The sequence below is a fragment of the Chamaea fasciata genome, unplaced genomic scaffold (assembly GCF_029207755.1).
Source record: "Chamaea fasciata isolate MVZ Bird 193981 ecotype frontalis unplaced genomic scaffold, bChaFas1.0.hap1 SCAF_2, whole genome shotgun sequence".
NCBI lineage: Eukaryota > Metazoa > Chordata > Aves > Passeriformes > Sylviidae > Chamaea > Chamaea fasciata.
The window spans coordinates 28,379,971-28,394,760 of NW_027094087.1; the positions used below are offsets into that span (position 1 = coordinate 28,379,971).

General features: G+C 42.8%; 1 protein-coding gene across 1 annotated transcript in view; it reads left to right on the forward strand.

Annotated features, from left to right (window-relative positions):
- Positions 1-1,088: 1,088 nt before the first annotated feature.
- MAN1A2 (mannosidase alpha class 1A member 2) overlaps positions 1,089-14,790 on the forward strand; it is a 128,937-nt gene continuing 115,235 nt past the window's right edge. The window contains exon 1 of the mRNA XM_066175513.1: positions 1,089-1,519. Coding sequence (XP_066031610.1) covers positions 1,212-1,519 — 308 coding nt within the window. The 5' untranslated portion in view covers positions 1,089-1,211. The remainder of the gene's footprint in view (positions 1,520-14,790) is intronic.

The window sequence follows — 14,790 nt, forward strand, 5'->3', positions numbered from 1 at the left end:
CGTCCACTGAATCTGATTACTGCAGCTTCCCTGACCAGGCTTTTCCTTCACCTTCCTTTTGCTTTTGCATGAAACCCTGTACATGAGGCCCTGTCTTATGGGGTTCCCAGGATGACTTCGAGGAGATCTAGTCCAACCCCCCTGCCAAGGCAGGGTCACCTGGAGCGGGTTACTAGGGGCAAATAATAAGAGCAGGGATGTGTCCAGATGGGCTTTCAATGTCTCCAGAGAGAGAAACTCCACGGATCTCCGTGAATAGCCTGTTCCAGTGCCCTGCCAACCTCAGTGTAAAGAAGTTCTTCCTCCTGTTTTGGTGAAATTTCTTGTGTTTTAGTTTATGCCCACTCTCCTCGCCCTGTCGCCGGGCACCAGAGGAAAGAACCTGGCACCATTCTCTCAGCACCTACGCTTGAGATATTTATGTGCAATAATGAGATCCCCTCTCAGCCTTCTCTCGACAAGGCACGCCCGGCTTCCGCAGCTCTCTCGTAGGACAGATGTCCCCTCAGCACCTTTGTGGCCTCCCACGGGCCCTCTCCCGTAGCCGCTGGTCCGAGCGCTGTTTCCCCCTCACCCCCGCGGGCTCCGCGACCCGGCCGGGCCCCGCTCCCGCCGCCGCTCCCGCTCCGCGCCCCGGGGGGACCGCCCCCGCCCCGCCCCGCCCCCGGCCCCGCCCGCCCCCCGCGCGCCTGCGCCGCCCGCCGCCGCCGCGCAGGCGCCGTGGGGGCGGGCAGAGGGTCCGGAGCGGGACCGGCGCGGCGGCCGCTCCCGGCGTCGTTCGCAGCGGGGCCCCGGCGCGGCCAGGGGGATGCGCCTCCGCCCGGCCCGGACAAGGGGACGCGGGTGGAGCGACGCCGCGCGCCAGGCCGGGCCCCCGGCTCCCCGCTGCCGCTCGTCCCGCAGCCCCGCGGCCGCGGAGCTCGGGGAGCGCCGCTGACCGGAGTCGCTCGCTCGGGCCCGGCTGGCCCCGCGGCGAGGGAGGGAGGGAAGGGGGCGCGCAGGTAGCGGGGCCACCGCGCCCCGGCCCGAGCCCCCGTGGGGGCGGGGGCCGTCGGGGCGGCCCGGCCTCCCCCCCGCCCTCCCTTCCCCCGGCGCCCGCGGGGAGGATGGTGATGGTGCAGCCGCCCGCAGCTCCCGAGCCGGGCCGGGGCCGCCCTCCGCAGGGGCTGAGGGGATGAGCCGTGCCCCGCCGGGGGGTCGCTAGCGGAAGGATGACCACTCCCGCCCTGCTGCCGCTCTCCGGGCGGAGGCTGCCCCCGCTGAACCTGGGGGCCTCCGCCTTCCCGCACCACAGGGCTACCTTGAGACTTTCCGAAAAATTTATCCTGCTCCTTATTCTTAGTGCCTTCATCACCCTGTGCTTCGGGGCGTTCTTCTTCCTCCCCGACTCCTCGAAGCACAAGCGCTTTGACCTGGGCTTGGAGGATGTGCTCATTCCCCACGTGGACACCAGCAAAGGGGGCAAGAACCTCGGCGGCTTCCTTATCCACGGGCAAGGGCACGACGAGCACCGGCACAGGTGGGTGCCTCGCTCGCCGGGAAGGCAGCGGGACTGGGTGACAGGGGGGATCCCTTAAAATAGGTCCTTCCCAACTGCTGTCCCTCCTCTCACCGACATCCTCGTGTCTCCCCAGCGTGTATCAACTTCTGAGCGCTAGCCTTGTGTCCTCCCGCTGCCATGTGTAGCTGTGGCTCCATGTTGCCCTCCTCGGTGTGAATTTAGCCTTCTGGCGAGCGAGAGCTGGGAGGGCACATACGGGGTGTCTTCCAGCGACTGATTTATTTTCTCACCCTGGCCAATTCCGTGCTTTAGCCATGGAAAGAAGGGGGTTAAGTTATGGTATTTGTGGAGACAGTATAAGTGACTGAAAAACTGCCGCATCTCTTCCATAGCTATTATGTGCTTACTCAAAACAGCTGCTTGTTGCTGAATAGTGCACAAGAACTTTGATCTGTAAAAGACTTCATGCTGTGATCCAGAGGCTGTCAGCCTATGTCGCGCAGGGCACAGAAGTAGTGCAGATGGCACAGTTGCCTTTTTGTGGCCCTTAAAATCACTTGCTCTAGTATTAATCCAGACGATTGAAGGTGCCGGTGGCTGAGTTTCCTTAATTGCATTTGCCAGCATAAAGAAATCACAGGTAAAATAATAGTATCAAGGGTAGATATGCTCTATCAACAGCTTTTTGGGGCCACCCAAAGCTCTGTGTTGTGCAAGCCTCTAAATGTTCAGGACTGGATCGTGTGAAGTTAAGCATTCAAAACGGAGGTAAAAAACCTTAAATGATGATTACACAGTATATTTGCTTCTAACATACTTCAGTTGCCTAAATCCTACCCTGCTGCGTGGATCTTAATGAGACTGACAGATCTCTCTTCACTGTCAAAGATGTGTTAAAATATGATGATGGGTGATAAAATACCTGCTTTTCCATACTCAAATTAGTAATATGGGGAATTTTAGAGGAAGGTTACTAATGCTGATATTGTTCCTTTGAAAACAGCTTAAAATATATCTTACTGGCATAAGAATTGTTTAAAGGTTATTTGTATGAAATTAAAAGGGGAAGGTTTAATCTACTTCTTTTTATTAATCTGTTATGAGTTATAAAGAGTATGTGAATATTATGGTATTTTTCCTTAAGTTATCTTCCCTGTTGAATGTCTTGGGGCACTTAACATGAGCCCTTTCTCCTTATCTCAAAGGGCATGAGTACTTAATATTTAACAAGGACTTATTTTTGTCTATGATGTTAATTGCTGGTGTGGTTAAACGCTGCATTAAACATAGATTTAGACAGCCTCTAATATGCCTTTGAAGTTCTTGTCTTTTACTGTGTGAGTTTATTTTTTTTTTGTGTGTGTGTGTGATTTTATTTCTTAGCTTCCCCAGTCCCTGTGGCACATGCAGTCAAAATCAGTTTCTAAAATATAGGACAGATGAAACAAAAAGAAGAGTTCAGAAATGTTCAAAACTCCAGCTGTGGCTGTTGTACCTTGAGTTGCCCAGTAGATGGGCTGTAGAAAAAAGAAGTCTGTTGATAGTGATAGTTCATATGAATCCTTTCCAGGTTCCCTCTTTTAGTTACTGAGGCCACAGCTTTAGGAATGAAGTACATACTTTTTTGTGTGTCACATGTAGGTAAGCAGTAGCTTACAGCTGGGCTAAATGCAACTTACAGCTAATGCTAAATGCAGTTTGGTTGTTTGGGATCTGTTCTTAAAGTGATTATCCTGACATCAGTTAACTGTTCTATGGTTCCTGTGCTGCTGTGACTGTGTGTACCTCCCTCCTGCCCTCCATCCAAAATTTCTCTGTCGTGTTCATTTTTTGCGTTGTTATTTGAGCAAGAATAGTTATTATTCCTGTTGTTTTAGCTTTGCAAACCTGGCATGTCTTAACTACTTAAAAAGCCTGCCTGCTTAACCTGCTTGTAAGACCCTTGTGTGAATGTCACAATATGCATTGTGAAGCAAGGTTTTTGCTTGCAAGGTTTTATGCTTTACTTTTGAAGCAACTTCTTTGGCTGATTACCACAGTTTTGTCAACGGGCTGTTTGCCATCAGCTTGAGGCTGATGTGGTTGTTTACCATAATGGAAAACACATGCTGCCATTTTCGTTGAGGAGTTCTTGCTCCTGGATTGCAGGGATATTGACAGATGGTATTTTGAGAAAGTGTAGGATATTCAGTGGTGAGCTCTAGATTACTTATTGTCTCAGTTTGGGATGGAAAAATTTGTTCTGCTTACTATGAAGGGGCAAAGTCAAGCATCAGCTACTTTGTAAGTGTTGTTTTTTGGGTGAAGCAGAGGAGTTAGGGTACAAAAGGTCAAGAGAAATTAACATAATCCTAATATGAAGGAGGATTCTAAAATGTGAAGTGTGAGGATTGATTGATAAGCTATATTTCCAGAAATTGAGGGGCTTGAGAACTAATTGGATCAAAGGTCATTCATATGAAGTATACACTTGATTGTGAAATGACAGATGTTTTGATTTAGTCACTAAAAAGGAAAGTGTTTCTTCTGTGAATGGTGGTATTGATGTCTATCAAATGATAAAACACACATCTTATTATACTGCTCCCTTGGTATATAGGCTGTAATATTTTAATGCTCATTTTGCCTTACATGAATCTTTAGTTTTGTAGGCTATTGGAAAATAGTTGTATTTCTGTCTTCTAGAAAAATTCAGCAGTGGTGCAGGTAGAAAATCATTGTTACAACCATGCTTTAGTGGTGGGTGTGCAAACAATGGTTCCCACTGGACTTTCACTGTATTCCTGGGATTGCTTTCCCACCTCTTCCCCTGGGCACTCTTGACATTCTTGAGTGCTTTTATTTTTATTGTTACAGTGGTCACCCCTTGCTGACGTGAACTTTACATCTTCCATTAAATTGTTTTCTTTGCTGCTCCTGTCCCTCTTTCATTTTCCCCTTCCAGGCAGAAAAAATGGGTGGGGAGAGGGGGGGTGGAAGCCCTACTCCCTTCCTGATGGTCTTAAATATTCATTCAAGAATTACAATGTTCTTGCCTATCTCCAGAGATAAACAGATTCCTTTTAAGAGGATGGTTAAAATCTGGAGTAAAACTGCAAGGTAATGCTCACTTTCAGCTGTTTGTTTCATCTATAAGCTCTTCCTGCAGGGGTAGTGCATAGGCAATGAGTGATTAATGTTGGGAAGGTGTACCACACATTTTTGCCTTTGAGAGGAGAGAGAGTGGAAAGGATTAGTCTAGGACTTAGGAAGGTACGTGCATGCATACAGTTTTAAAAAGTCAATTTCATTTGTTGAAGATTGCTTTCTTTCCATTTCAAATAGGATGTTGCAGAGATTCTGGAATGAGAGCTGCATGTTTTTGAAGACACATCTTGCCAAACAAACTTGGATGGCACCCAAAATTTCTTAGGTGATTTTAGATAGCTGTAATTTTTCCCAAACTTCTGTATCTCTTGCCACACAAAGATACTTAAGGTGTTTCTTACTACCCAGTTACTTTTCAAGTATCTGTGGTATTTCATTCTTCAGTACCACATCTAAAAGATAGCTCTGGAAGTAAACCAAAACATTCTTTTAGCTTCTTTGCATCTGATGCAAATGAGTGAGAATGCAAATGCCCTGTAATCTCCTTGATTTCTCAGATTTTTTAAAAATAAGATTATCTGCAGTATGAAAATTGAGGAGACTTGTTTCTTTAATGAGGTGTCAAAGCATCTGCTCGTATTACTTGACAAAAGCTAAGACCACTTCTGTGGCCAAAGTACATTAATCTTAGAGGCAACGAATAATGTAATTCTAGGAGCTCATAGCTACTTTGTGGCAGCACTTGGACTGCTGTTGGGCAGACAGTTAAACACTACAGAACCTGTGAAGATGTATCTTCAGCTGCTGAATTCCTGTGTATCACTTCAAGTCAAAATTTCTGTCTGTGTTTAAAATAAACCCTCAGCAACCCTCAAGTCATCAGGTTGACAGCAGCTGTTGCTAATACAAGTGCCCACCTCAATGGCCTTGGCCTCTGTGTGGCATTGGGTATAGATCAGTTTAAATCATGCTTTTGACTCTGTTTCTGGAATGCTGAGGAATGCTGACTGCTGTGTTATGCAAAGATGGAAGCTCTGCAGTCTGATGAGTTGTGGGTCAGCAGCTGTATGGCAGTAGTCTAAAAGTGTTCTTCCTTCCGTTATGTGGTTGTCTCTGGTAGTAGCAGTGGCTACCTCTACTCTTAGTAGGTGAAAGTAACAAAAATTATTCTGAGGTACTTTTGGTCTTAATTTCTTCTTCTAATTTCTACAAATTTTTTTAAGAAACATGAAAAGCTTAATATGCTTCTTTTGAATCCATTTATCTTCTCTCATCTATCTGACTTAATTAGCTATAGTAAACGTGGGCAGAGAAGATAATTTAGCTTCTATTGCTCAGTGGGATCAGTGTCTTCTGTCATCCTCTGCCATGCCATCGAGTATAAAAGTGCATAAAACTCTTTGCTCTTCCTTTCCAACTTTACTTGAGGCACAGTTCATTAATGAAGTTAAGAGTATTTGCTATTGTGATTCAGGGAACCTGTTTTTTTCCCAGGAGGGGAAAAAAGAGCTACTCTAGTGTCTGCACCCCAGCTCCTACTCCATTCAATTTTTCAGTGCATGAGATTGAGCCTGTCTTCAGAGTGGACTCCCCACAGTCTCTCTGAAATGTGGGTACTGATTTTAAGCTGAGATGCTCGATCTAAAAGCAGGGTTTTTCTGGAGTGCCACACTGAGGAAATGCAAGTCCTCGTGGTGACTCCTCTGGAGCCAGTGAGGGCAGGATAGCACGTTCCAAGTCAAGCTTCAGAAACATCTTACATGTCTAGGGTAAAGCTGAGGTGTAATTGCCTGGTGTCAGTCTTCAGCTGCTGATGCTTTTGCAAGAACACTGACCCTCTTTATTTGAAGACTATTCTCAGCTGGAGTTTTTAGTAACCACATGTTATCCTTTTCTCTGGAGCCTGTGTTGAGAAGAGACTTGAGGGATGGTGCTGGTACTTGAAGAATTGTGGGAGTTTGATGTCTTCTGGAGTGCCCACATCATAACCTTGAACTTAAGTGGGATTCTTCCTGAAGTTGCACTGAACGGTGGGAGAGGTGCCCTCTTGGATTATTTCTGAGGTTCCGCTGAAATTAGTGCTTTATGTTGTAGGCTGAGAAATGCTTTCAGCTTTGAAATACAAAATGCATATTCTAGACCATCTGTTTAGATGTCCTCCCTCCTCCCCCTCCCCCCCCCCCCCCCCATCTGCTGAGCAGCCTACATCATACGTAGAGTGCCGCTTTCTTCATGTTCTCTTGCTGTACTCCAGTTAGTCAAAGTATTTCCTGTATTATGAAAAAGAGGAGTTGAGTGCTGGTGTTCTCCAGTTCTTACCCTTTCCTGTAAAGAAAAAAAAAAGCTTGAACTTGTTGGTTTTTTGCCTGATCTCCACTTTGTCTACATGCTGGAAAACAATCAGGCGTGGGAAAACGGCAGAAAGCCTGCTGGCTGGATTTAGGCCAGCTAGTGGGTGGGAGGCAGTAGCAATTTGGTTCATTTGGAGTTTTGTAGATTAAAATCTCTAAAGAACTTTAGCATAAATGTGGGTTGCTTGATGATGGTAGCAGTGCAGGCAGTAGTAAGCAGTATAGCTAGTTGTGGGCATACTGCACTACAAGAGTTCCCCCATCTTCTGATCTTTTCAGTTTCCTGTAGTAAATACAAACATCTCGGTCCTACTGCACTAGTTCTGAGTTGCGTGTTTTTTCTTCCTTACAACAAATATCACCAAACTTGTAATTAGTTTTACATACACGTGTGGTATGTGTACATGTTTTCGTAACAATTGAACTGAGGCTGAATATGGGCGAAGAGGAGAAAATTTGTAATGCCTTTCTTGTTATGTCCCTCCCTAAGAAGCCCGTAAAATTCTAAACATGGCCAGTGCTTTTATTCCACCATCCTTCACTATTAATTATTGGAACTCTCGATGTTGAGAAAAGTCTGGTCTCATGGGTAAGCAGCTGTTTCTCACAGTAGTTATTCAGGCTAACAGCGTAGGATCTTGAGACACATGTTTGGGTATCGCTTGTGGGATTTGTTCTTTTCCCTTCCTTTTCAGAAGCAGGCTCAAGTGAATGCTGTCATATGTCTTAATTCTGTAACTAGATTATCTTTTTTTTACTGAAATTCAGAGTTCTGTTGTAAGTAAACTATGGGGAGAGAGGTGTTCAACAGGCCAATAAGCCAGTAAGGGGCAAGAAAGGGAAAAAGTAAATGCCTTTTTCCTGTTACCTCAAACCTTGAAATAAAAAATCTGAGTGCTGAAAATGTCCTGTATGCCGTATGTAATAGTTTTATTTAGAGTGAATACATGTATTCATGGGGGGAAGATTGAGAAAAGTTTTGGTGACTAAGTTCTTGTCATATGTTTGCTCATAAAATCTGTAGGCTTTTGATTCCTTTTGTCTTTATGTTGTCTAATCTAGTTCCCTGTATAGAGCAAATTATGTAACTTCATTCACTCAGGGATGTGGAGGTTCTGTGTTATTTTTGAGCTCTACAAATACTAAATGATAAATAGTAAGGGAGATAACTTTCCCTGGTAACTTTCATTCCTTCCATTCTTGTTTTTTTGAGCACCTAACCAGTCACACTGGCATTTCTAAAATTTAAAAAGAGAGAGAAAAAAAAAAGTTAATAAGTAACCTGTAAATATTCTTTTGTTATCTAGAGACTGCTCTTGAAAGATTTTTTTTTTTTGCCTTGTCTCTGAAGCCAAGGAAGTTTATGTGGTCATGCTGTGGAAACATTGTAGCTCTCACTGATCCTTCACTGTTCTCTATTCCCTCCTTTTACCTGGTCAATCAGTAGCAAAGGGTGACCTGTTAGAATAAGTACATTTCTGTATCTTGTGTGTGTCCTGGTGCTGAGGGACAGACCTTAATTGGGAGCAGTGCTGAAGGAAGGATCACAGTGCCCAAGAATAGTTTGTGATACTTCTGCTGCTGCTAGTCAGTCTGCACAAGTGTCATTTTGAGCCAGCCACAGCATGAGTCTTCTGTTCTTCACTCACTGTTAGAGAAGGGTGGTTGGAAGTGAGTACTGTGGTAAGGAAAACCTGGGTTTTGTGGGACAGCAGTAGCATTGAGGTGTGTTTACTGAAGTAGTAGAAAACATTGGGACAGCAAGTTAAAGGCCATTCATCTTTGAAATACAGCCCTGTGTTAGTTCTGCTTCTCAGAGGGTTTATTTGTCCAAAGGTTGAATCATATTTGCCATTCTGTCTTGGCTGCCTTTGTTCTTTTAAATATTCTTATGATGCACACCTATGAACTGGATTACCTTGCATATTGTATTCAGCACCAGTTTCATTAATGTTTGATGTGCTCTGTTACTTATTAGTTAACTCTTGACCCACCAGAGGATTTTGGAACTGCTTCCCCAGCTCCTTGCAGTAGCACTGTCATTGCAGTGTCCAGTGGCCAGCTAGCTGTTTTCTGTGACTCTATTTGAGAGAGCAAGTTTGAGGTTTTTACTAGGCTTAGCATTATGTAATCTGATCAGAATGGCATGAGCAAAATTACAGTTTTAAGGGAGTGCATGTGACGAAAGTATTTTCTTGCTATATAAAGCTCTAAGAGCTCCTCAATGAGATTACTTTGTTAACACCAGCATGCAGAACTGTCAATTTTCACAGAATCCTGCAAGAGTTTGGGTTGGAAGGTATCTGAAACAACATCAATTATTAACTCCCCTGCCAAAAGCAGGGACACCTTCCACGAGACCAGGTTGCTCAAAGACCCTTACAGCCTGGCCCTGAACACTTCCAGGGATGGGGTATCCACAGGTTTTCTGGGCAACTCATTCCAGTGCGTTTTCACCCTCACTGTAAAAAATTTCTTCCTGACATCTAATCTAAATCTTTTTCAGTTTAAGGCCATCCTCCCTTATTCTATCACTACATGCCCTTGTAAAATGTCCCTCTCCAGGTTTTTTGTAAGACCCCTTTTGGTACTGGACGGCTGGTAGAAGGTGTCCATGGAGCTCTCTCCAGGCTGAATCAATGCCAACTCTCTCAGCCTGTCTTCATAAAGAGGTGCTCTAGCTTTTTTTTTTTTTTTTTTTTTGTATGCTAGTACCTGGTTGGAAGTCTTTTGCATGAAGACATTCATCTCAGCTGAATTTTAGCACTGTTGGCAGGCCAGCAAGGCATTTGAAGCTTGCACAGACAAGCTGCATAAGTATTTTCTCAGTAATTTGTTATCATATCTCTGTGTGACCTGCTGACATGTTTTAAGGCTGAAGTGTACCATTAGGCCACTTAAGAGCAGGTGACCATCAGTGGTAAATCAAACTAATCCAATTTACTTTTTATTGGATCAACCTGAGCATACTTACAAAGGGTGAGGAAAACATTGTTTGTGGGATATCCCTTAAATCCTTCAGGGGAATGGGAAGATCACATCTTCTTGCTTTGACTGTTCTGCTGGATAAACAAACTTGCGGTGAGTATACTGCGTTCTATTCCTGATTTAGGTTTGTTGGCTAGTAAGAATAGCTTACAGCCATGTTTCCTCAGCAGATTTTTTTCTGGGTATGTTGCTATCTTTACCAATGTATTGCATTTTGAGGGCTATTTGCTGTTTTCCCAATGCAAGTTAGAAGATCTGCTTTTGCTCCAGAATACTTGCATCCTTTCTGCAGTATATTTAGTCATAATCCAGAGCTGACTTTCTGGACCACAGACTTGCTGTTTATTTTCATTACTTTTATGAAATAAAATTTGCTGTATGCTTTAAAAACAAAACTTGAAAAAGACCTGCCACTCCCTTGGCTTGTTTGAGATGGCAGTAATGGGAAAGATGCTAAGAGAAGAAGGGCTGTTATTTTCTTGGTTAAGATACAATATTTCTCCCCTCTCCTTTTTCTTTTATCACAGAAATAAAGCATTTTGTCTTGAAAAAATGATAGCATGAACTAGCTTGACTCAGAACCATGTTTCTAGTGACCTTCTAAATCTCTTAATCAGTTTTATCTTGGAAACACTGATGACTGTTTAATTCTAAACTTAATAATTGCAGATGATGCAAGCATGTGTCTTTTTTTCCAGTACTGTAATCACACATCCTTAGTTTCCTAAAGGCATCTGTTCTGTTGTCACTGGCTTCTATTTGAGTGGAAAGTGTTCTCCAAGTGATTAAGTAACACATGTAGTGAATTCTGAATTGCAGTGTGCAGTGTTCTGGAGAAGAAAGTATTGCAGAGGTGTTAGAGGCTCTTTGCATTGTGGAGTTCCGATGTTATAAGGAGTATAATGGAAATTCAGATTTCTAATTTGTGAATAATTCCACCCTCTACAGACAGTGGAATCCATGACAATTAAAATATTAGTGAGTCTGTAATACAGCCTTTTTCCAATAAATACAAAAATCAGAAGAAATGTGAAAATGCAAGCAATTAAACAAAACTTTAGCTTCAGTTTTGTCTCTGTCTTGCACATTATTTTAACTGGTTGTTACTGTGAACTGTTCTGATTGAGATGCTTAAAAACAGTCAAGCTGGATCTGCTAATTGTTACACTTGTTAAATTGCTCCAGATCCATGCAGTGAAAAGTTCAAAGAGTTTCACCGTTACACCTGTTTTTATGTGAAATGAGTTATTTTTTCAAATCCCATATGCTGGAAGGGAACTTAACTGCTCTTCAGTAGCTATCATACTGATAACTAAGAATTTTTTTAGTTTTATATCATGTCTGGGAGCTTTGTAATTTTTAGGGTCTGATACCTATGGAAGGATACCAAAGTACCTGTATATGTGATATCTATAAACTGCCGTGTGAGGTGGATAGTCAGTTGTCGCTGCCATGATTTAAGTACTTGAATGTGAAACTTCAAGGCCAGTGGCTAAGGAGATGACTGATACTGTACTGGCAGTTTTTATGAATAACTTCTGTATGAACTTGGTTCATATTTTCTTGAAGTGACTTTGACGAACATGATGATTGGAAATAATTCAGAGTTGTACTGGTAACCAAAGGAAGCTCTTTTGTGAAAACAAGACCAAAATCTACTCAAATCCCTACCTAAAACCTAACAATAAACCCTGCCATCACTCCATCATTCTTGGTATTGCTTAAGGTGAAAAAGGTTCCAGGTTCTCTTTCCAGCAGTGTTTTTTAGGTGTTCTTTCTGACTGGCTTTTACTTATCCCCATGATGGCATTGCAGTGTTTGACAGCTGCTTGCTGCCCAGAGTAGGTAATGGGAACAGTTTATTGACTCACTACGCCAAATGCCTAATGGTGACTTTGTTCTTTTATGTGTTGGTGAAACAATGGAATTTTTGTGGTTGTGTTATAAACGCTCCATGTGAACCCCAGGTCCTTGGTTTGGTCTGGCTGTTATACTTCTGTGGTCTTTCGATATATTTGTTTTGATGTCCATAAATCACTTGAACACTAATTTTATTCAGATGGATCTGCTATTGCAGTTATGCGTCGTCATTTGCTTGACACCCTGTCTCCCCTCTTCAGACATAATTTTCTCAGAATAGCATCTGGCCATCACCCTACGGTGGGACTAGATCATCCAATCTACTGCTATTACAAAGAAAAATGAGGCTTGACATATTTGTGTCAATTTGGCAAGATGCCTGAATCATTATGCTCAATGAAATATGTGACATTTCAAGTGGTAATGTAACCTGCAGGAACACTGGCAGGAGAAACTTGAGGCAGTGCAAAGAAAATGCCACCCTTACTTGTGCTGGGAGATTCAGATACTGACACAAGCCACCTGGTCAATACCCATCACAAGGTTGTGGCTTAGTCCATTAAAATATTTAATTTTGTTAAAAATTTTTCTATCTCTAGAATTTGGTGGTGGTGGTGATCCTGGGAAAATTTAAAGTGTCTTTTGAGTTTAAAAGGGAAAAAAATCCAAGGAAACATCTATGGAGCTTCCTTTCGTACAGTAACAAGTAAATCAACTAGCAAGTAGCCCAAACTCCAGAGCAGTGTGTGTAACTTTTGAAGCAGTTGTAATTACTTGCAGTTCTTTGGTTCTCTAGCAAATTTGTTTTGAACCTTTATGAATTTGTAGTGTGGAATTTTTAGAAAATAAGCAAGCTGTGCAATATTGTCTAGTGTTTTAGTAACTGGAAAATATATGAAAGCATAAAAAATTTTAAGTACTTTTTAAATATGATACTTAAACTCATTTTTCTATATCTGAATTCTTTTAAGAAGAAAAAAAATCCTGGAGCCTGTACAGACAGTAAGTAGAGTTCTTTAAAGCTGTCTTGAAAAAATTGCCTTAAACTCCATCAGCCATAACCTTGTTCTTTCCAGCTTTAAAGTGTATTCAGTAATGCTTAAAATAGGATGTCTTTTGTGATTTAGAAACTGTTATATTTACATCAAACTGTTCAAACACATTTGTGGCAGATGGCTTTTGGTTTTGTATTTTATTTTCAGTTTCTGCTCTACCTTTCCTTTTTATAGAATTGTTCACTTATTTTTTGGCAATTTGACCCTACTGCTTTTGGTTCAGTGCTCAACGGTTGGAATAAAACAGGGCAGTGAAGTGGTAAGGGCTATGCAATGGCTCTCTAGTCCAGAACTCCTAAAAGAGCAGCATCATCTTCTGTGCTCTCTAGAGATGGAAAAGCTGGGAAAGGAGGAAAGGATAGGAAGAGTTGGATTGAAGTGTAACCCAGAAATTTTTCTTTAATTCCTTTATACCAATGTCCTGGGATGATTTTATAAAGCTGAATTATAGCCTCATTTGTCTGTTTAGCCCAGAAGTAAGTTTTGCACCTTTAAAACTAGATATGAGAGTGAAGGGGCAGGCAGAAGGAGAAGCAGTGGAATGTCTGAGGCAGGTGTATTCAAAAACACAGAGGTAAGAGCTTCAGCTCTGTATCATGGACGGTATTGTCTGCTGCACGGACAGCGGGAGAGAGCTCTCCTTTGCTTTGCTAGCTGAGGCAGAGGAGTTCCCCAGACTCTGGCTTTTCTTCTTCTTGGGACTGATCAGCCTTGTTTTGAACCAAAAACCACCAGGAACTCACGCCTGGGGCCCAGGATGGCATTTGCCAGCATTAGAGGGACTGATAGAGACTGAGCGAGCTGAGCTACACCCCACGACAAGGACTTTCTGAATTTGCCATCTCTTCAGAATGAGAGGTGCCATTGTTTAATATTACTCATTTTTCCATGTTTGTGAATACTTTTCTTGTTAAATAAACAGGTTTTTTCCACTTTTCTCAAAGGAGATTTTTGTCTCCTGAGCCAGGTGGGGAAGGGCTGCTTGAATTTGCTTTTTAAAGGGACCCCTTCAGAGATTTCCTACCTGTATTTGCCCTGAGCCAGGACAGCCATGCTGTTTTTCACATCACAACCTTTGCCCCAGCCTTTTTCCTACAAAGGCTAGGTGTGGTCCTGGAATGTGTTATGATGATGGATGGGTAATACTGCCTCTTCTTTTAACCTGTTGATAATAACTGAACTTTAACCTCTGAGAAGAACGAATGAGTAAAAGACTCCATAAAACTAAAGAAATCCTCAAGAAAGGAAGTTACATTAGGCTTTGACAGCCATCTTAAATACCCTGTTTTGCGTTATTAATTTGCCCTATGCCTTATTTCTGGAATCCAAAGTGATAATGACTGATGGTGACATAAGACTTATAGGGGAGGGAATGAAGCTTCCATTTCCTAGTCTGTGCGCTTAATTTTGCAGTATCTTTAAGGTTGGAAAGAACTTCCGGCTAATAGTACCTCCCATGCAGGACTTTGGCTACAAGGATACGACCTTTTGCCACACCATTAGTCTTGAGAAATAGAGTCTGTCTTTAAAATTGTCATGGGTGAGTGTTCGGCATCTTCTACCATGCACAGAGGTTCTTCAGGCAGGAGAGACACAGCAATTATTTACTGGCTCATGCAGAGAGCATAGCCAGTTAGGCAATTTACTGTGGATTAATGTGCTTACCAGCTCAAGGAGTCCCTGCTGGCCTGGAAGGTATAAGGTAGGAAAATATCAGCCTCCTTTGATCTTTGAGTGGGTTGATTCTTGATCTTGCTGAGTCAACATATTCCAGCTCCACTTTTTTCTCAGCTTTTATGCCTCTTTGAGTCAATATTTTTCTCTTGAATTAAATTAGTGTCTCATCAATTACACTCTTACCTTTTGTGGCTTACAGTGATGAGAGAATCCTCTTAAAGGCACCAGTTTATTTTTGGAGGAGCTCAGCCCAAGCTCACGCTGGATTTTT